This window comes from Chelonoidis abingdonii, chromosome 5 (genome assembly GCF_003597395.2).
Source record: "Chelonoidis abingdonii isolate Lonesome George chromosome 5, CheloAbing_2.0, whole genome shotgun sequence".
Lineage (NCBI taxonomy): Eukaryota > Metazoa > Chordata > Testudines > Testudinidae > Chelonoidis > Chelonoidis abingdonii.
The window spans coordinates 30,495,364-30,518,724 of NC_133773.1; the positions used below are offsets into that span (position 1 = coordinate 30,495,364).

The 23,361-nt window shown below is 40.2% G+C and overlaps 1 protein-coding gene across 1 annotated transcript in view; it reads left to right on the forward strand.

Annotated features, from left to right (window-relative positions):
- ELOVL6 (ELOVL fatty acid elongase 6) overlaps positions 1-22,816 on the forward strand; it is a 120,788-nt gene extending 97,972 nt beyond the window's left edge. The window contains exons 3-4 of the mRNA XM_075066200.1: positions 12,026-12,177; positions 17,479-22,816. Coding sequence (XP_074922301.1) covers positions 12,026-12,177; positions 17,479-17,903 — 577 coding nt within the window. The 3' untranslated portion in view covers positions 17,904-22,816. The remainder of the gene's footprint in view (positions 1-12,025; positions 12,178-17,478) is intronic.
- The last annotated feature ends 545 nt before the right edge of the window (positions 22,817-23,361 follow it).

Genomic DNA, 23,361 nt, shown 5'->3' on the forward strand with positions numbered 1-23,361 from the left:
GGGGAGACCAGAGTGCGCCAAACACTGGAATTCTGGCTGGTGGCAGCGCTATCAGATCTAAGCTGGTAATTAAGCTTAGAGGAATTTATGCTAGTACCTCATATTTGAACTCTAAGGTTCAGATTGAGAAATTATACTATAACATACAGCTAAATACAAGTTGGAACAGACTGTTTAGCATAAGTAGTTAACACATATTCAAGGTGAAGGGGCCTGTTAGTGCCCCTCCAATCATGGGAAGAGGAAAGGGAGACTGGGGTTGATGGGTGTGGGGGAAGTGGCTTAATGATTGTTGTAATAAATCCAGTATTTCTATTCAGTCCATTATTTTTAGTGTCTAGCAAAATTATGAATTTAAGCTCCGAGGCTCATCTTTTGAAGGTTGTATGCAGGTTTCCCTTTAGAATGAAGACCGAGAGGTCAAATATAGAGTGATTGCTTTGTGCACGCTCTCATTCTTGGATCTTGTTTAAAAGAAACCAGATACAATTTGATAAGCCCAGCATTCCAAAAATTCAGAGAGACATCTTATTTGAAAGCTATGTTTTTTATCAGTTGCAGTCAAACCTTGTTTATCAAAATGAGATGGGGGAAGTGAAAATAATGAGGATAAGCAGGGTTTGGGATAAGATGAAGGCTTTTCTATATATCTTAGACACAATTCAGAATAAGAATCAGTTTGACTCTGAATTTTTGGATAACTAGAATCAGGTTAAATAAGGTGTGCCTGTACTCTTTGGGTCAGTGTTTTGACTCATGCACCTGGCAGCCAACATAATGCTGAAGAGTGCTGTCCTTATGTGGCACTGGCAAGGTATGAGCCTGTTGTCAGATTACAAACCCATTTCTGTCCTCTTTTCCAGCTGGAGTTAGACAACATGCCAAATTGTCATGTCTGTTTTTGCAGTGCAGACACCTCTCTATTAATCATTGAAATGAGATTGGTTAATTCCACATAGGTCACTAAACAACCGTAAGATAGTAACAGCTTTCAGTCATTATTAACCCACTCCAAATTTTAACTGGTTACCAAGAAATCAGTAACTTAGCCTCTTGTGGCGATTAGAGAGACAAGGTGGGTGAGGTAATATCTGTTACTGGACCAACTTCTGTTATAGGGACTGACATGGTTACAACAACACTGCATATCTCATGGTAACAGACACAAAACTTCAGTTTAAAGCAAGATCATGCTTATACAGTCATGGATATACAAACAGCAATACCACAGTCCTAACATTTGTTTAAAGCAGGAATAACTCCACTGAAGACATGGAGCTACGCTTGGGTAAAATCATTGGGTAAAAGCGAGATCAGAATCATGACTAAAGTCACATCACTGTTCCCACTGGCCAGCTAAGGAAAATATGTTGAAGCTGTGAAAAGATGAATGATTACTTGTTGTCAATAGGAGAATCCATTCCTTCTGAAAAATCCAATATTACTTATGTGACATCCAAAGTGTGCATAAGTAGCTGTGCTCAACAAGACCAATAAGACCAGCCTCTTCCCCACTGCAAAGCTGTGCACCTATGAAAGAGTGTGGATTTCTTCATTTAAGGAAACAAATGGTAGAGTAAGACATGATAAAATTTAAAAAGGGAAATAACAGCTTCAACAAATCTGTCCAGTCTGCAAGTACCCATAGTACCCTGTGTGCTATCAAGTGTAGCAAAGTTATTACTGACTCTGGTTAATTGTTCTATTCCTTTGCAACTTGAATTCATTTATACATTCATTGGTAATAACGAGAGAGAAAAGCTCATGTGTTTGTGAGAAACAATGTAAATATGCGCCAGTTTACTCTTCAGGAATACATAACTGAGGGAAAGTATAATCAGGGGTTATACTGCTCATTCATCCTTTGTTTCCATATATCAGATAGTTCATATTCATAGAAAATCTAGCAGGTCCTATCCCTGCAAGTGAATGGAATTCCAATTCAGCAGAAGGACTGTTGACAAATGTTAAATGATGTCCTGGTGAATTCTTCCTTCAGATGGACAAATGGACACAATATATTCTTTTAAAACAATACATTTTAAATGTGTGTCCAATAAATATTAAAAAAAAAATAGAATGTTGATCCTAGAATTTTACTCAATACCACCACATACTTGTGTGCTGGACAGAAAAAAATCCTTTAAAACAAAAGTTCGACCAAATGGAAAGGAGAAACATATTTGTTGTGAATAATAGTTTCTCTTTCAAACAAACTTTAACATGCACAGGGTCCCTTCTTTGACAACCATTCTAGAGGAGTGGAAACCAGCCATCAACAGCTGAAATTAACACGAGCTCTCATGCTGATGGATAGCTTGACAGCTGGGAAAAAAGCCCCAGTTGCAGATTATGCAAGTCTCGCAAACCTTAAATGACATGGCTTGTGTACCTTTACCCTGGTAAATTTGTCAGTGAGCTCCATTAAGTTGCAGAACCTTGTGTCATCTTCAAAGGCACTTTCTTCTCTGTCTTTGTTGGACTTTCAGGAATACTAAGTAACCTCTTTTCCATCTTGCATCTTCAGTTCTTCCCTTGGTGAGACTTTGTGGACACCCAACCGTCATCCAGGAATGTTTTGCATTTTAACATGGACACAGAGAAAGGGAAAACTTCACTCCCTATTGGCCCTATTTTTAGAACCAACTTGCCCTCCGTACTGCCATATATCTGTAGCTTTTTCACAAAATAAAAATTTTTGAAAATTCAAAACAAAATGTAAAATTTTTGAGTGTTTTTAATTTTGTTTAAAGTTTCAGGTTTTTAAATCGTATTTTTAAATTATGTGTAAATTTAAAGTTTTTCACTCAGCTCTCCCTTGTACGCAGCACTGTTTAAACTCCCATAGGTCTGCCCCAGCATGAGCTGCGGTCAGTGTAAAACCTGGGCACAAATCCACTAAAGACAGATGTTTTTGTTTGGTTATTCTTAAAGACATACTCAAGAATCTCGAAGGGACTTCCCCAGCACAACAAGAACACTCCCTTTCAACTGCCAGCTGAAGGTGTTGATTCAAAAAACCAAACAGCTGAAATATGAATGGTAGTTTATTTACATTTCAATGCAAAAAACTGGAAGAAAATTCTTTTTTAAATTCTCTTTCCCATTTCTTGGATGACACAATAATTACAAGAATGGCAAATTGGTTAACAAATTGTAATCTATGTGATTACTGCAGTTAGAACCAGCAATTCATTCATATTTTATTTCATAATGCTTACACTAAAAAGTACATTCTCTTAATATTAAAGTTACTAAGTGAAGCACTCAGTTAGGAATTTGTAGGTTGCCTGTGCAATCCTAATTCAGCTCATTTGTATGTATGCATTAGGATACAGTCTTCAATTACATAATCACATACTATTTTTTCCACCAGTACTTGTACAATGCACAGGATGGTCCATGTTCTAGAGCTGAATTAAGGTTATGCAATGAATGAAGCTGTTTTGAAGGACCTTTGCGCTGTTTGCTCAGACTATCCTACAGTGCTTATGCATGCCAAAGGAATATCTGTTTCTCAACAACAGCCTCCTGCCAGCCTTTTCTCAGATCTGTGGAAAAACTTGTTCTGTAATAAACAGGAAAAAGACCACTATTCTAAAGGCTGCAAAGACCAAGGACCATATTTATCTCTGGTATACACAAGTACAAGTCCTGCAGAAATAAATGGAAGTTATTTCCAGGTATGCCATGGCTGAATTTGTTCCCTGTGCTTCTCAATGGTAGACTTTCAAACAAAGCTGGTCACAGGTATTTTGGGATGCAGCTTCAAAAGGGTCCAGTAAATATGAAACATTTTGAAATAAGCTTCTCTGTTGCCCTTATAAACATCAGTAGGAGAGTAGAAAAGCCTTTTTAAACATTCTTAAAAGACTTTTAAAAAAATCTTTTCTATTTCAAGGTTCTTCTGTCCGAAATGTGTTTTATGTATTTAAAAAAGAAACTGGCAATATCTCTTATAACATGGGGAGGTATGGGCCAAATTGACTTATGTGGGCCCAACTCCATTTATGTTAGTTATGAACTTGACGGAGTGCGCATGTGATATCACAGATTTGTAGTCCCCAGATTCTAAAAGCTGCTTCTTCACTGATCTAGAGTTCAAATAAGACAACTTCCAATATGAGGATTTGAGACTGGCAGGGTTGATTGTTTTGTGACATCTGCTTACAGGAATAAATCTCATTACACATACAGAACATCTATTTACAGTAACTCCCCACTTAATGTCCTCTCGCTTAACGTTGTTTCGATCTTACATCCCTGCTCAGTTACAGAACATGCTCATTTAAAGTTGTGTAATGCTTTGCTATAATGTCGTTTGGCTGCCTGCTTTGTCCACAGTTGGCAGCCTCCCTATCAGCTCCCCTACATCTCCCTCCCCAGTGCCTCCCACCCACCGGCAGACCCTGCAGATCAGTGCCTTCTCCCCCCATCCCCTGAACATTGCAAGCCACTTGATTGCCACAGGCAGGAAGGAGGGGGGAGGAGCGAGGACTCAGCGCACAGGCTCTCCCTCCCACCTCTGCCTCCTTCGCACAGCAATCAGCTGGTTTGCGGCATTCGGGAGGCAGGGGATGGAGGGGGAGCCTGCACCCCGAGTCTTAACTCCTCCTCCCTCCTGAACATTACAGGCCAGCTGATTGCCGCAGACAGGAGGCAGGGGAGCGAGGGGGAAGGAGCGAAGATGCGGCTTGCAGAGTAAAGGGGGAGGGGGGAGAAGAGGTGGGTTGGGGGGGCTTGCAGAGTAGGGGAAGTTGCCGCTGCTGCTGCGCAATGTGCTTCTAGCCTACAGCACCTTCAGCCTCCTTGCCTGCCTCATTGTCTCCAGGGCCAGTGGGCTGTGCCTGTGTGGGGTAAGGCAGGGGCACCTCCCAACTATAGTACTCTACTGTATGGCAAAAAAAAAAAAAATTCCTGGATCCTAACGCCCCCATTTACATTCATTCTTATGGGGAAATTGGATTTGCTTAACATTGTTTCACTTAAAGTCACATTTTTCAGGAACATAACTATAATGTTAAGCGAGGAGTTACTGTACTATGAACCTTGATAAAATAATTATTTTTCCTGTAGATGCCCTTATATAACCTCCTGCTATGCATTTTTCTCTCATTCAGCTAAGCATAGAGATTTTCTGTTAGGTATTTTTACCTCATCTCTCATCTATCTCAGCATGTTTGTAGTACACCATGCCACTCCATGCTGTCAGTGTGAGGGATGCTGTTGTTTAAATATGCAGGCAACAGCTCAATTTCCGCATTACTAAAAGGAAATATAACCTGTTGCACATTTGTAAGAGGTTGCAGCAGTTACATCAGCATGCAGACATGCTGGCACAGCGAGGCCACCCCAAGCCATTAAGAAACCAGTTCTTTGGCAGAAGAATGGAAATCTAATACAAAAAATATCTTGTATTGAATTAAACATTAAGGCTAATGAACTTTTGTTATGTGCTCAAAAAAATTTTAGGAACTGACTTAGAGAAATTTCTACCTGACTCAACATATTTCACCTGTAAATCTTCTAATTATAAAAAATTGTGACCTCAATTCTTTTCTTTATTGGGATACAGCAAAAGAGGCTGAAGGCTGCTGAAGCTTCAAACTTTGCATGGAAGTTGATCTCAGTTAGGAGCCTGTGCTCTCTTAAGTATGAAATATCTTTGATTTGGATTTTAACTATGAAGCATGCTTGGTAGAAAATCTGGCTAACTCTACAGATGCGCACTTCAACAGAAACTCACTGCTGATACATGGGCAGTTCAAGGAATAAACACTTTTTTTTGACTACGTCAAGGCAGAATTAAGGCTCCCCAATTCTCAGGGGTAGGCCAGTGCCACAATGGTTGCAACTAGACAGCTCTGAATTCTGCCACTGGATTTTTAATGGGCCCTACAAGTCCCCTAAAACTCTTTCCCCACCCCGACGTGATCCCTATACCTAGGGTGACCAGATGTCCCAATTTGATAGGGACAGTCTTGATTTTGGGGGTCTTTTTCTTATATAGGCTCCTATTACCCTCCACCTCCTATCCCAATTTTTCACATTTGCTGTCTGGCCACCCTACCTATACCTGTTAAGAGGTATCCTGACTTCCAGGAGGGTGATAAAGCCAGTGGTATGTTATGTCCAGCTCTATATTTTATTGTTACATATTAATTCTTGTAAAAAGACACTTTATAAAGAAAAAGAGGGAAACTGCAAGGATGTGTTTGCTGGAGTTTTTTAAACTTGTGGCAGGAAGCCAAGTTGGAACCATTTCCAGGGGAGGCTCCAGGCACCAGCGCACCAAGCACGTGCCTGGGGCAGCAAGTCGGGGTGGGGGCAGCAAGGCGGCCTGCTGGTCGCCGTGAGGGCGTCAGTCAGGCAGCCTTCCGTGGCATTTCTGCGGGAGGTCCACCAGTCCCGCAGTTTTGTCAGCAATTCGACAGCCAGCATGCCAAAGATGCGGGACCGGTGGACCTCCTGCAGGAATGCCACCGAATCCGCATGACCGGGGCGGACCTCCCACAGAAACGCCGCCTGACTGCTGTGCTTGGGGCGGCAAAAAACATAGAGCCACCCATGGCCATTTCTAAGCAAAAGATCTACCATGAAACACAGTGAGACTGAGTAGCTTTAGGGATAATACTGTTGTCCTCATTCTAATGAAGCTCCCTCCTGAGTGTTAGAAGAAAGTCACTTTCTCTGAATCTTTACCATAGTTACATGACAGCCCTCTCTTCCCCCCATTCTTCCCAAGGATGTTGCCAGGGAAGGGAGTGACACCCAAACTGCAAGTCTGGAATAGCTTGGCTTTTCCTGGAATTAGTGGTTCAAAGCTCACCCTTTTGTTCCAACCCAGACTTAGTGTGGGTTGGTGGATGTGAGAAGATGAATTTGTGATGAGATCTTACAAGCCAAGCTCCTTTCTGTTCTGGGTTTAAGTATCCCGTGTGTATAAGCAGAGTTTTGCCTGAAGTCTTTGGCCAGAATTTCTCCGCTTTTATGTTTGTGCAGTATTCTGTGATCCAATTGGCTGCACTTCATTAGTGCCATATGTACATAGTTAGTAAAGCATGGTGGGATCCTTTGGAATAAGAGACACTGTGTACATGCAAAACACAAAGCTCTGGACACAGCGTACATGTGTAACACATAGCTAATTCATTTTAAATTTAGCAGAACCATACGCAGAATTCTTACAGATTCTAGTATGGTCCTATCTTCAACTAGGCCTGCAGACACAAAGCTATGCCTTTGTTTTGTTTCTGTTTTTAAAGAACAGCTATAGTGCCATGTTTGTGCTCTCTGACAGGCAGAACTGTTTGACTTTGAGCTGATGTTTTCTTTTCTGAGATGTGCATGTTATTCAGAGCTAGAAAATGGGCTTTGTCTCTAGATCTGTGAGCAGAAAATAAAATATATATCAACTATTCCAGGTAGAAAAACACACAGCACTGATGCTGCAGCGAGCTAAACAAGAAAATTGGATATTTTTGGATAGTTCTAAAGAGCTGAAATAAGACCACATTCTATGCTCAGCACTGCAGTGGCAATGTTTTAGTATATATAGTAGTGTTTCTCAGATGCTTTCATATCTATGTAGCATGGGCACCAAGAGTTAATTCAGCCCTGCAGAAGCAGGTTCAATTCCCATTATTATGGTTGTGTAGAAAGAACGTTGTCTAGTGGTTAAATCAGCAACATAAGAGTCAGGGTTCCTAGAGATCATTCCTAGTTCCTATCTCTAACTTGCTTTTTGACTTTAGTCCCGTCACTTAACTGCCTTGTGTCTCAATTTCCCCCATCTCAAAAATGAGGCGATGATGCTGCCCACTCAAAAGTCTCATGGTCTTAAGCCATGTTTTAAAAAGTTTTGCGTCTCATGTTAAAAGGAGAAAGTAAGTGAAGAGTATTATTTTTATATTAGCAGATATTTACCTGTCCATAACATGATCAAAACATATCAATTGGATGCTTGTTAGCCTACTCAAGAAGGCACAGCCGGAAGGGAAAGAAATGTAGGCCATTTTTTAGTTGAACAGATTTGAAAGCAGTATTTACCAGTGCAGTATGTCTTTGATAGATCTCTTCATTTGGAATGGCTGTAACTTTTCAGTAGTTACCTTCACTTTAGAATCCCAGCTGATTCCCACTCGCCAGACTGCTTTGGTAAGCAGTGCATTTTAATGCTCACAATAGTGACAGTACAGACCAGGGCCTGGGCAAAATGAAGCCGAAGTGATTTACTGAGCAAGCAGTCCCATCACCCTCCTGCACATCATTTCTGTGCGAGACATAAATCAGTTGGTTGATCTCACCTCACAGAAGGAACGACATGATTAAAGGAGTGGGGGCACAAAAAGCAGCTCCGTTTCTCTGAGTTCACATGCACTTTGGGGCATTCACTAACATTACTCTGTCTGGTAACCTCAGCTTGTCAGCTGGATAGAGTTTAGGCATGCAGCACACCCCAATATATCAGTTAAATGTATGTATTATGCTGAAGGTAATTTTGCTTTCATCTGCCTAATATAAAAGATCACTATGGTTGAGTAAGGAAAACTCTGGGTAGAATACTAATCACAGGTCACTCCCAGTTGGAAACATGGAGGTAGAACAAAGTGTCCTGCCATGGGATTGCTATTACCCAGCTAGGCTTCCAATGTAACTGGGAATACATGGACACAAACACAGAGATAGTACCAAAGGGAAACCACAGAACAATACTAACAAAAAAGAAATATATAAAGACGTATGTGATCTCATCCGTGCCAAATTAAGAATTGATTGGTATGCCCTAGGGGCCAGGTTTTACTTGGATATAAATCTAAAGTAATTCCTTGGGTTTCCAGATTTACACCAGTTTTAGCTCAATCAGAATTTGGTCTGTTATTTTAGACAGACACTATTCTGGTCTGAGCTTAAATTCATGATTCAGAAACCTGTTTGATTTGCAAATGTTATTAAAACATGATTCTTTTAAAAGAGCGATGGACATAATGTTGCTTGCAACTATTTTACTTTGTAATAGAGGATATTTCTCTCAGATTTTTTTTTCCCCTTTGATTTTCATGTCAGCAAATGCCTCAGTGCTGGCATTAGGCTGCTTGTTACTGCATATCCAGGACATATTCCATCTGGTCCCACTAATCCCTGCTGTCCCATCCAACTCCTAAATGAAACAACAGCAACATGGCTATCCCAGTCAGCCTGTGGAATTCACTGTGCTGTCTCCTCAGGACTGAGAATAGGAAAGCATAACAGGAGTTGAATACTTACTAGCTGGAAGAAGAGGAGATACAGCATGGAGCACTCAATTTACATATAGCTGCTTTAAGGTTGCAGTTGTCTGTCTCTGCCAAAGTTAAAGGGCCAGCCCCAGAAAGATATGAGAAAAGCATGCTGGGAAAAAGGCTCTACAAGAAGGCAACACTACACAGAAGAGAGACCATAGGGTCCAGGTAGATGCTAAGGATGAAGATGTTTTTATACAGCACCTAGCACAATGGGGTCCTGGTTCATGAGTAAGTGTCCTAATAGTTATTGCAATACAAATGATGATATCACCATCATATCATACAATGAAGCTTGACCTTTAGAAGAACAAGATAACTTGTACATTAATAACACCTGTAGTTATATATACTAATAGAATACCCAAAAAACTCATGCTTCAAGATATAAGGTGATCAGTGCAGGAGTCAGCAAGCAACATTTCCCTCCACGTGCAGCACAGGTGAAGAACCCAATACTTGATGCTCCACAGGAAGTTAAAAACCACTGTAATGTCTGGTACAATGTTCTTGTGAAATGCTGTATATGGCGGTGAGGGTGAGGATGGTGTTTTGCTGGCCAGCAATGATCAGTTTACACATACCTGTTAATGCTGTAGGTCCAGAAGTCAAGAGACTTTATACAAATGATATAAAGACCTAGATTAATAGATTCACAGGTTTTAAGGCCAGAAGAGGCCATTATAATCATGTAGCCTGACCTTCTGTGTAACACAGGTCATAGAAACTCAACTAGTAATTTCTGCCTGAAGCCCATAACTTTTGTTTGAGCTCAAGCATATCTCTGACAAGATACAGTCTTGATTTAAAGCCTGCAAGTGATGGAGAATCCACCACAACTGTAGGTGAGCTGTCCCAATGGCTGATTACTCACACTGTTAAAAATGTGCACAGTATTTCCTCTTTTTTTGCATGGGTGATTAATATGTATTGCCTATATGCATACATTTTCACAGTCAAATTCATCACATCAACCCTCTTACTGTCATGTGGCTGTCCATGACAGGGGACCATGAGCTGAGTAAGAGACATGGGCCAGGAGGTGAATGCAAGACAGTGATGGGTCACACAGATGAGGGACAGTGGAGGAGGTGATGGGGGCAGTGACACAGTGGTGTTGGGGGCACAATGATATGAGACTGTGATGGAGGAGGTGATGGGAGGCTCTGGTAGGTCACAGTAATGGGGGCAGTGAAGGAGCATAGAGATGCAGAAAAGTGATGGAGTTGTTGATGTGGAGCAGTGATGGGGCAATATCAGAAACCAGTGGTGCAGGGCACTGAGAATGGGGCACAGGGATGGAGGAGGCGATGCGGGGCAACATAATGTGAGGTAGGCAGCAAGGATGTGATACTGGGAAGGGATGAGTCACAATGATGAGGGAGGTGATGCGGGACAGTTAAACTGAGCAGCGATGGGGCATGGTACTGTGGGACAACGATGGACCTCAGGGATGTGGGGAGGTGATGCAAAGCCGTGCTGGCGCACAGCAATGTGAGATGACATTGGCTGAAGTGATGCAAGGCAGCGTTGGTTGAAGTGATGTGGGGTAGTGGTGGGGCACAGTGATCCGGTGTGGTGAATTCTGTATGCCTGAGCATTCATATGGTGAAAGGCCTGAGCTTTTTTTCAGGTTACTTAAAATTCCTCAAAGTATGGACTTCAGAAATGCTAGTGAAACTACTCAATTAACGAGTATGCATGAGTGCTCTTGTAACTTAGCAAACAGAGTGAGAACGAAGCCTTGCAGTTTCTCTCCACATTCAGTTTTCAAGCTGCAGTGTAATGCATCCAGAATGGCCTTTCATCCTTCTGGTTACTGAGCCAACAGCTAGGGGTTGCAAAGTGGAGACCTGCTCAGCTACTAGATGATGGTATAGCTGGTGTTGCTGAAGCAAAGCTGTTTCAGTAGTGCCACCTGTATGCCAGTTGTAATCTAAAATGAGCTCCTCCATCGATGACACTAATTAACACCATAATGTACATCCTAATATACCTCATTGACGGAACACAACATATCTGGCTGTCCAAACAAGTTTAAGGAAATAAGGGTGATTTGTGCATCTCATTAAATGAATTTGTCTAGTGCTAGTTTGTCAGTTCCTCTATTAGTAATGAGTTAAGAGCAAACAATGTGCCAGGTGATGTCTGAGACACAAAATGAAGCCAGTCAGGGCCTCTACCAAAAGCATTTACAAGCTTAAGCTCCTGTCTTGAAGCAGTTTCCCCACTGAAGTCAGTGGAGTTCTGGCTGGGTACAGGATTCCACCTGGATGAAACTCATTGCAGGACTGGGGCACAGAAAACAGATGACAGAACACACTGAGAAACTCAGGGGAGGGAGTTAATAAAAAATGCAAGCTGCTATTAAACTCACCGCTTGTGGACTGTGCAGTTTCCCACCCAGCAAGATCAAAATTCTGCAGGTTGCACACTCAAGAGTTAAAGGAGACATTCCCATCTACTCTTGACACCTGAAGTCGCATTTCCCTAGGACTGAACTGACATGACTGTACCAGATATTTCAGTCCAATAAAACATCCATATTCTCCTCACTCTGGAAATTCAGATTCATTTCTTGAAGGCAGTGAAGTTACTCTAGCTATACACCTGAATCAATATTTGGGCCCAAACTACTAATAATTAAGACCATTACTAGCTTTTTACTATAATGATTTGAAGTGATTAAGTTTAGCTAGTAAGTAACTATTGAATGTTCTTTATTTTCTCTTTCTTTTCTGAAGTATATTTGGTGCTGTTCGAACTGGTGCTTATATGCTGTACATTCTGATGACCAAAGGCCTGAAGCAGTCAGTGTGTGACCAGAGTTTTTACAATGGACCTGTCAGCAAATTCTGGGCTTACGCGTTTGTGCTAAGCAAAGCACCCGAACTAGGTGAGTACCCCTGCTCTCGTTTTTATTTAATGTGCACATTTGGGGCAAAAGAGTTTATGCAGAAAACATGCAAACCATTCAGTGCTTTTGAAAACCGCTTTTCAGGCTTGTAAATAAAAAAGCCAAACCAACCCCCCTGCCCCCATATTCCTCAGTCGCTAAGCTTTATGCTCAATTGAACTAAGATTAGAGCAATGAAAAGTTGAACAAGATGATTCCCAAGCCCCTCAGGTCACTTCACCTTCTTTTTTAGCAGTTTTGATTCAGTTTAGGCAAGCTTGGGTTTTTGCTTAGTTAACTCATGCTCCTGGGTTAACCCGTGGCATTTAGCACAGCTCTGAGTTGGGGACATTAAAGAACCACATGAAGCCCATGCATTGTGCCCCTCCTGTAGCTCCCCAGTACTCCTGGGATGGTACAGCCTGCTCGTTCCCAGTGCACCCAGCTAACTCCACAGGCCAATCTAGAGGGCAAATAGGCTCATGGCCCTGTACCTCCCAGCCCCCTCTCTTGGGCACAGTGTTCTACTAGGGGCAATGGATGGAGCAGTCTCTGTGCTCCCCCAAGCACAGGGGACCTTATTTGTCCATGACTTTTTTGGAGGGTATGGAAGGAGGCAGAGAGACCTTTTGTGCCCTTGTTTTCCTCACTATTTCTACACACCTATGCTAGGGTTAGGGACAACCTAACCCCTATTAGCAGTTCATAGTGTAAGTGAGAGTTACCTTGTGTTATCTGCTAGATTGGGGGCAGTCTGTTACCTGTTGATTAAGGAAAATATTCATGCTGGGGCAATCTCTTCTCCCACAGAAGGTGACTGACAGTGTCAAATAAGCCCACGTTATATTGTTTTTCATTTCTCTCTTCGTAGGATTCCTTGTTTCTCCTCACACTTTATCTAGAGATAAATAAGCCTTTATCTAATGGTTGTACCAGCCAGGGCATTGGAAACTTCATTCCTTTATTTTAATGATCATATACACAGGCCTCCTGCAAAATAGTTGGGCCCTGACACCTATTTCTAAATTTAGTATTTGTTAGCTCAGGAGTGCTGGACCATGAAGTGCTCTCTCAGATATAGTACAGACACTGGCAATGCAAGCTTCCCCATACTACTCTGCTAATATACCCCAAGCCTGATCTAGACAGGTGACATATAGGAATGATATTGTAGGTCTGTCTTCGATCCTTGGTCTCTTCAGAGATGGCTGATAGGTGCTAGTTAGTGTTTGTGGTTTTGGTGATGTGGGCACCTAGTGACCATCAACTCATTGAACATAACTAAAAATTAATTGTTTTTGGGTAGTCTGCTAACAACTAGAGTTGGATATTAGTCACTGAACTAGTGCCCATGACTTCTTGACTGAAATTGAACTACCAACATACAGATATACTTAAGGTATGATACATCCTCTGCTATGAGCTTTTCACCAGTAAAATGACATTAACCTCAATGGAGTTACTCTTCGCTTATATCAGCATAAGTGAAGGCAGAATCCAGCCCATACTCCTGATGCAATTTGTTCAGAACAAAAATAAAGTTTAATAGAAATTCCCAGAATGTGCAACCAGAACAAGTTATCCAGACTGGAGTATAAGGAGAAGAAGTGGTTGACTGCTCCGTATGGCCATGGGAAGCCACCCTAAAAGCCACCTAGGATCAGTAGAAATTGGGGGTTGGGGAAGGAACCAAAGATGTTCCATCTAGAAATAGAAGTGTTTTTAGGTCCAGGTTCCTGGAGCTATTCAACTTGGTGCAGCTGGTAGCTCAGGAACATACCTATTAGTCAGCAGGTCAAGAAAACCTGATGTAACCCATTGTTCAGTGCCCGTCCCTCCCCCCCCCCCCGTCACCTGCACCAGAGATGAATCTGTTACAGCTTTCAGCCAAGGTCCTTAAACTCAAGCTGTTGAGGTTCATGGTTAAGCACTGTAGGTCACAGGTTCAGTAACCAAGAATAGACATCACACTGACTCTATCTAGTGTCAAGGGAAAGTTGCAGCCTCGGGCTTATCACTGTACTTTGACTGATTACATGGATACAGGTCCTGAACCCCGTATAGAGAAATACACTAGGTTCCTCCATAACCTTATCTAGGCCTGTCCCATAAATAACCACAAAAAGAAATCACTGTCAGACTGTACAGGGTGCCCCATGTCTGAAGCAGTCAGTCATTACAGATAAACATTAATAGAGTGATTTGCAGAGTGACTCAACGTCTGCCTTGTATATAAATCTGGAAGCCACACACAACAACATCAAGCTATGGAAGCAAGAGGCTTCAGGTCCCATTCTACCTCAGTTCTGTTTTATTTGTCCTTATTTTATGTATGTACACACAGGAACATTGTGTTTCCCCCTCCCCTAAACATACCAAAAACCTAGCTGGCAGTTTGCTTCTTGCAGGCAGAAAATGAACCCCTTTCCCATAATATTGTAGTTCTTCCACCCACCCTCCTATTGGATGCATATTTTGTAAAGGGTTTTCTCTTCAGCATTTTTTGTAAGGCTATAAAGAATATACTTGCTAGAGTATGTTTAGTATCCAGCCAGTATGTTTGCTGCTCATGGGACTTATTAGTATGAGAGAGAATGGTCGTAATACAAAGTAGGGGACAATGATTCAGCAGCCCCCCAGTTCACTACTGAGGCTGCAGGTTACTGAAACCTCACAGAGCAGCAGAATTCACTGGATACAGATAAACAGCAGGAATAGGTTTATATTTCAGCAGCAAACTCAGTTCAGTTGATTTCAGATTAGCAGTTTATCAGCACGAGACAAGAAGACACACAGCCCTCTTCATGCTGTTTCAGACTCTTTGGTTTCTTACTGTTTGAATTACATGAAAACTCACTTATATTTGGTTTTGTTAAAATTAGGAACTATCTGCTAAAAATGTGGATTCTAACCAATGTGACTCGGCATTCCTGCAGCTAATGAAGCAAACAGAAGCATGCGTAACTGTAGCATTAGTATGTAAGGCATAGGTTTAGTTCCACCCTCTCACTAACGTTCATCTTTTGGATTTTCCAAGGATATATGCACATATAAACACACTTTGTGGTTCATGCTTTACACTTCCCCCCCCTATAAATCACTGTCTACAAGAAGAGCATATGCATAAAAATAAAATAATTAAGATCAATGTAGTAGTGGCAAACAGCAGGAAGAGAGGAAAGAAACAGTAAGTGGAAAGAAGACTAAAACACATTTGTGCAGCAATAGCATGAGAATTTGGAAGAAGGGGATGTGAGGTATTTCAGAATTACTCCGTTCTCTCTCTAAAACCAGGAAGTGTTTACACATGCACTCCCTCTCCAGTGGTACAGGTTACATATACAGTAGCATTTTGCATAATAATAAGTGAATGCAGGTATTTCAGGCTGATTTGCATAAGTATCAAGCATTCAGATACTTATTCATACTGTATGATGCTGTCACACTAATCAATCAATCCAGAATGACTCCATTGCCATTAATGGAGCTACTGAGAACAAAATTTATTGATCTAAGTCTTAAAAAATGAGTTCAAACTCTCATGAGAGCAGGTTCTCCCTTGAGGTGTCCTGTACTTCCTGCTTCAGTTTGACTAGAAACAGCAGAGGACTTTTCTTTTTACAATTTCCATTATTTAGTACTTTTAGTATTATTATTATTATTTATTTACTCAAGCCACAACCAGGAAGTGCAGAAATGTGGGGAAATGACAACCAATGGCAGAAAAAAAAGTCCCAGAAACTTTTCAAAACCTCAGACATGGTTGGGTGCGAGCTCTGAGTGAAGTGTCAGTGGAAGATGCAACGAAGATTCTCAAATGTAATTAGTGCTTTGGCTCAGGTTTTTGAGGCATCTTAGATGTACCTTATTAACAGAAATTGCTGAGCACCTGCCCCTGAAAATCAGCCCCGTTGCAGGTGTCCCAAGTTGGGCAGCCAAAAACCTGAGGGCTCAAAGTCACTAATCATTTTCAAAACCTTGACTATATTCATTGTTTTATGTTATATTCCCTCCACCTCCCCAACCACTTTAACAATACCGTCAGTTAGGTTAAAAAAAATTCTGCTTTCATGGAGGGAAAAACCTGAAGCCTTTTGCAGAGAGACTCACTTTCTTTGTTTGTTAATGAACTTTGTGTAGATCAACAGTGAACGATTTGACAATAGTTTGCTCAAATTATAATATTCTTCATACAAATTCTGAAGACACGTATATTAAACAGATTTCTTAAGAGTTACACAGACACAGAACTTTGCTACAGAAACATTTTTAGTATAGTCCCTCCTGCTCCTATGTATATTAACACTGAGTACCACAGATGACTAGATATTTATTGGTGAGAACACAATGGCACAAACTCTTCCCTGAGTTACCCATGACTGTCACTTCATTGTGTAGCTCCACAGAGCCTGATTCTGCTCTCATCCCACTGTTATTCCACTGGCAAACAGACACAGGAAAGGACAGGTCCATAAAGAATTTTCTTCACTTTGTCCTATATGCCAGGATCTAGTGATACAAAATCTTTGTGCTCTGTGATTGAAATTTTCAAACCTGGGGGGTAGGGGCATCTACATTTAGGCACTTAAATTCATATTTAGGCACCTAGTAAAAACTGGCTGAGCAGCTACTACTCATTGACTTTCATGTTGGAAGTCAAATACTTTCATTCATGTGCCTTAGGGGTCTAATTTTAGGCACCTAGGTTTGAAAATGTTGACTTGAATCTTTGCCTTATAACCTCAGGGACAACAGATAGTCAGTCTTCCCTTACTATAATTAGCTTTTGGTTTGTTAAACGTGGTTTCCTGGTGTCTGTTAAATACCACTGTTTCCCGAAATTGCATCAGATAAATGGACATTGCTCGTGCTCAAAACGTCAAAACACAAGTCAAAAATACAGTGCTTACGAGAGACTTTCACAGATTGCCTCTTGAGCAGAGAATGTCTCTGAATTAAGCAGTAGCATTTTAAAATAGCAGTTAGCCATGTCACGAAGATTGGATCCTATGTTCTTTTCAAACAAAGACCCCACCAGTGCAGACAGTGTTTGGACCTGGAGTTTTGGTTCCCTATCATAAAGATAAAGGGACACGTATAAAATCTGGCTCTGGACATACATACAGATGTAGTTTCTAAACTCCAATAAAGTTATGGGGTGTTTAGATCTGAGGTTTTCATCAAGGCCCCAAAACTCTACAATCTAAGTAACTTCCCACCATTTTAAACCTGGCAGAACATAAGAATTACAAATTAGTTTGATTTGTTTCTGATATTTCCCCCCTGTCTTTTGTCTTACAGGAGATACAATATTCATTATTCTTAGAAAACAGAAGCTCATCTTCCTGCACTGGTACCACCACATTACGGTACTGCTTTATTCTTGGTACTCTTACAAGGACATGGTGGCTGGCGGTGGCTGGTTTATGACCATGAACTATGGGGTCCACGCCGTTATGTACTCTTACTATGCCTTGCGGGCTGCTGGCTTCAGAGTCTCACGCAAGTTTGCCATGTTCATCACCTTATCACAGATCACTCAGATGTTGATTGGTTGTGTAGTTAATTACCTGGTCTTCTCCTGGATGCAACAGGGGCAGTGCCACTCCCATGTTCAGAACATCATCTGGTCTTCTCTCATGTACCTCAGCTACTTCGTGTTATTCTGCCATTTCTTCTTTGAGGCCTATGTCGGCAAAACCAGAAAAGCAAGGAAGGCTGACTAGTGGTATAAAGAAGACAGAAGCCATAGCTCAGGGTCATCAAGAAAAACAAAATAAAAACAGACAAAAAAAATGGCACAAGGAAATATGTATGGTGCAGCTAAAACTCGGCAGCTTAGGGACAGCTGGGTTGGTTTAAACCAGTAAGTTTATGATCCTATCATGGTGAGGACTCACTGAATTTTACTCCATCTCAAAGGACTGCTGAGGAAAGACATCTTCCTTCTTGTACCTGTCAGCTCTGAAAAAGGAAGGAAAATAACATTTTGTGGGGGAAAAAATAAGCGTTGTTCTTCCCCAAAGATGGAAGAAAGACTTTTATTAAAAACAAATTATTTCTATATCCTTTCTAATCTTTTTTCTGCATTAAATTTGAACAAAACAAAGCAGAGAGCAAACTGTTTGTGTCTATGATACCAGTACAGTTACAAAATTAAAAACTTTATCCTAAAGGGTTGACATGTTTACCCCAAAAATGAAAAGTGAATGCTATCTTGAATGTTTTTTATGGAAAGTCATTGAACTCCATTGCAGTAGTGAATGTAGTGGATAAAAGATTGATTTCCCCATTCTGTACTATGCTGTGCATGCAGATCTGGTATGCAACATCAGTGCTTTGAGCAGGCAGGGGGGACCAGTAATTTTACAAGATTTTAATGTGATGAGATGTGCTGTTGCAGGACATATAATATCTCAGAGAGTGCTTTTTCCAAGGGCATCAAAGTCAAGGAATTTCTGCAGTAGAATAATACAGAGGGTTAAATCAATCTCTGTTAAATTACCTGGGGCTAGCAACAGAGCAGTGGATGGGGAGGGTGAGGGAGAGAACCCCCAAATATTTTTAACAATGATCTGTGAGTCTCAGACTAATCAGCAGTATAATAGAAGATGAAGAAAATGAAAATGGGAAGGAATCAGAAGAAAATCTAGATAGCTAGAGATAGGCATTCTCTCTATCTACAGAATAGAGCCCTGTGGTACGGCACATATTTTATATTTTTGTGAACTTCAGAAAAAGATATCTGCAACCTTAATAGCATTCGGCAGGACTGTATGTGACATTGGGTAACACTGTGTTTCTGCATTTGCTTCATGAGCAGTGCAAAGATGTTTAAAGTGCCCTCCTCTGGTCATGTGGAGATACTACAACAAAACATACTTGGAATAGTTTTTCTTGAGACTTCTATAGAAAAATTAGTCTAAATGAAATAATTTTGCTGCAACAGCTTAACTCTAATGTCCGGAGAGAATTATCCTTAATTAAGAACAATCTGAACTGTAGCATCCTGCTGACCACTTAAGAAGACATCCTGTTCTCAAGTCAGCTACAGATAGAAGAAAAGGTATTTCACTCTGAACCTCAGAGAGAGTTAGTTGATAAGAGCCATATTCTTTCAAAGAAAAGTAGATTGCATTATCTGTAATATTTCAGTCCTTACAAAGCCAAATAAAATGTGTACAAGTTCCTAGTATTTAAAAAAAGCAAGTATGTAAACTTGATGTTAAATGTATTAATGTAGTATTCTAAATTGTATCAGTTTGGTAGTTTAACTAAACAATTAGAAGAACTAGATGAACAGAATAGGGGTTGCTGTTCTGCATAGAATATACACAACTACACCCATATACACGTTATGTGACTTGTCAACAAGAAAAAAGTCCAATGGAAGAGAATCACATTTTCTGGCTAATGCAAAAATTGTCTTTATCTTTCTTGCTTTAATTTGAGATTGTACAGTACAAAGTATTATTATTATTATTATTATTATTTTGGCTTTAATTGTGCTGACATTCATAAAAACAGAGCTGCTTAATATCCTATTAGAGACGAGAAGGGCTTTCAGTGTCTCATTATGTGAAGAAGAAAAAAAATAAAGTTACATTCCGTATTATGTGAATGCTTTTAAAAGAATCAGAAAGTCCTTGGGGGCCTATCCATAACTATAACAAGCAGAAGAACAAGTTTACATGTATGTTATTTACGTTATTGATGTTCTGGCCTTATTTTATGGTACACAACCAACAGCAAAATGTGATATTTAGTAATGAAGATGACGTGAGCTTAAATGATAGAACTACTGTATAAGAGCTATTAGACAAAAAGAATTAAATGTCTAAACGATGGTATTTCACAGATTTGGAAGTAGATAGTTATAATGCACAATAAGCTGTTTTCTCCTGCTTAATTTTTGTCAGGGCTTAAAGGTCGCAGTAACTGAAGAGAAGCAAAATAATTAAGGATGAAAAAGACAAAATGAAACTTGAATTCAGTCAGAACAGAGGCATCAGTAACAAGTCAACGATTGTGCCATTCAGGTGTTCAGTTCTGTGTTTCTATGGTCTCTAATCATTTCTATGCAGGCTGAAATAAAAAGGAGGTGAAAGTGACCCACATGTGTTTTGAAATTAGGTGTGAAATCCTGACTCCACTGAAATCAATGGGAGTTTTGCCATCGACTTGAATGAGGCTAACATTTTCACCCTATAATGCTACTTCTTTTATCTGAGTAATGGGAAAAAACTGCATTCATTTTAATTTATTTTATGTTTATTTAAAGGCTCAGTAAACATTACAAATAAGAAGCTAGACCATTGGTAGGTAAAGTATTGTGGGCTAATCTCAGTTCTTTAACAGAGAGGAAATAATACAGTAGACTTTTTAAAAACAATTATTTCTGTGCAGTATTTTCAAAAAATACTGTATATTTTACACATTTTGTTTAATTTGTCAAGATGAAAAACAAATGATACTGTATTTAAACATATAGGACAAGATTGAAATCCTGGGAGTTTTGCCATTGACTTAAACAAAACCAGAATTTCACGCACTGAGTAATACTTTACTCCACTACAAATACATCTGCAGAGCAAATGAAGTTGCGAGTATAGCATGGGTCGGCATACCCATGCTAGCTGGATTAAAGCTAGCGTGGGTAACAGTAGTGAAGATGTGATAGCAAGGAGTTCAGCATGGGCTAGTAATCCAAGTACATACCGAGGTCCCCAAAGTCAATGGGAACTCAACTACTGGGTAAAGTCTTCATGCAAATGAATGGGACTACTCAGATAAGAACTACTTATTAGTGGATTGCAGGATCAGAACTGTATTGGGCAGTATATTTGAGTAAATTGACGACTACACTGAAAATTGAACGGTCATGTGCTTTATCTGATGTCATACCATGGACTCATTTACTTATGTCCTATTTATATTGCAATACTGTACAGTAGAATTTTTACTGATGAAGTTTCACTGGATTCAAATGTGATAGTGTCAATTCTTTTAAATTAGATTAAGTCCAAATACAAAAATCTTTGGTTTTATATTTTTAGTTTCAAAAAAGCACACATCCTCTTCAGGCCCCTGTCATTTAACCCAGTAACATCAGGGTTAAACCTATGGGGCCAGCTTCAGTCCTGGTGTAATTCCACTGAAGTTTATGCAGTATTGCCAATCCAAATTGTTCAAAATTCATGAGTCAGGCCCTAAAAATCATGATTTAAAAATAATAAATATTGGGTTTATTTTTCTTTGCCTTCAGCATTTTGAGCCTTAGGGGTGGGGTCACAGTTTCAACCTCTACTCTACAAACATGAGAGCTAAAGATTTATCTTTTTTCAATGAAAGCTAAGACACTGTTGTAATCACATGACTCGAGGAGCTCAGACTGTAAGAAAAACTCTAAGTATTGTAAACCTAGGATAAAATAATGACAGTTGGCAGCACAGTTCATGGGATTCATTTGGCCTTGTGAAGACAAGGAAGTTACACAAATTATGAATTCAGCCCACTGGGGCCAAATTCTGTTCTGATTTACACAGGTATAAATCCAGTATGATTGCACTGGAGTCAGTGGAGTTTCTCTAGATTTACACTCATGAAGCTAAGAGCAGAATTTGGTTCTTGCTGAGCAGTGATATTGTGTAGTGACTGTTTAAAGAAAATATTTTCAACTGGTTAATAAAAATGTCAAGAAGTAGGATAAGTTTGAAAGCTCTTTAAGTTGTGCCTGTGGGAAAATAACCCATGCTTACAAACATTTGTACATCAGAGTCACAAATGATTTGTGTCCAATCTCCCAGATAGTGCATAAGAGTGACTGGATGCAAAGGAGAGCTACTCCCATGGAGCCCAACCAGGAGACTGTCACAGTAAACTAACAACTGTTTTTACCTTACAAAATAAGGACACAGCCATGCAAATGGAATACAGTCAACAAGCAACCTGAGTAGTTGGAATCATGGATTAGGAGGTATGTTACAATAGATATGACAAGGCAATCCTATCCTGTTTTCCAAGAGATGATAGTTACTGATAAAAGCCATTTACAAATCAGGGTACTTTGGACATTAGATGTGAGAGGTTAAAATGTGGATTAGGAACCTTTCTAAAATGAGTCTACTGTAAATGGGTTGTATCCTATATAGCTTATACTACTGTGGCTAGTGGAAAATGGTGTGTCCCTACACATTTTGTTGAGTAGTTGATTGCACAGTGGCTCCTTGGTCCCACTCAAGTGTTTAACAACTTCAGAATTGTTCTATGATTTGTTTGACCCTGAAGACTTGATTTCCATACGCTGCTTCTCTCTCATAAAATTAAGTCTTGGGAGAATATGTCAGTTGGCAAACACTTAAGTGAGCTAAACTCCTCTCGTATTCAGGAAATCAGTTTTATGTAACTGACTGTGTAAAACACAAATGATTGTAACTATGAAAACAGCAGCCTTTGTGGGCTAGTGCCAGATACAGTATGTTAGTGCACTATGATGTATCAAAACAAGTTAATTGTTTGCTTTCTGTCCTATATTTCAGAACCACTTTTAACAGTATAATATATTTATATACAAATAAATATAGGTATACTTTATGTATAGTAATAAACTGGCTTTGATAGAGGAAGCAATTTGAATAGATGATGATGAGCTCCAGCATTGGTGGGATGTCTCTCTCCTTCAGGGCCTGATTTGAAGCCCATTGAAGTGGCTGGAAAGACATCCATTGACTTCAGTGGGCTTTGGGTCAGGCCTTTACAGTCCAATCCTACAGCGTGATAAAAGACCTAAATCCTGTTAAGTTCAATGGGTGTTGAGGTTGCTCAGCACATCACAAGCCCTGAAGACACAAGTCATTAATCCTTAGCCACATTACCCTCCCTAAATGAACTGCAGAAATTATACAGAGAAATCGTCAATATTTTTCTATTTTATTTCTTTATATCTTATGTTCATTTAATTAAAGACAAAAGACCCATATCCTGCAACTGGATTCACGCCCATGCAGAGCTGCACCAAAGTCACTGTGGCTGTACATGGACAAAGAGGGCTTTACACACTTGGAACTAGTTGCAGGATCAGCACCTCTGGGAGCCAAAACCATCTAGCAGGTTTCAAGATAACCAGCTATACCAAGTTAGATCGGCTTTGCAGAGTGAGTTCTGCAGCTTGGGAGGTAATGGGCC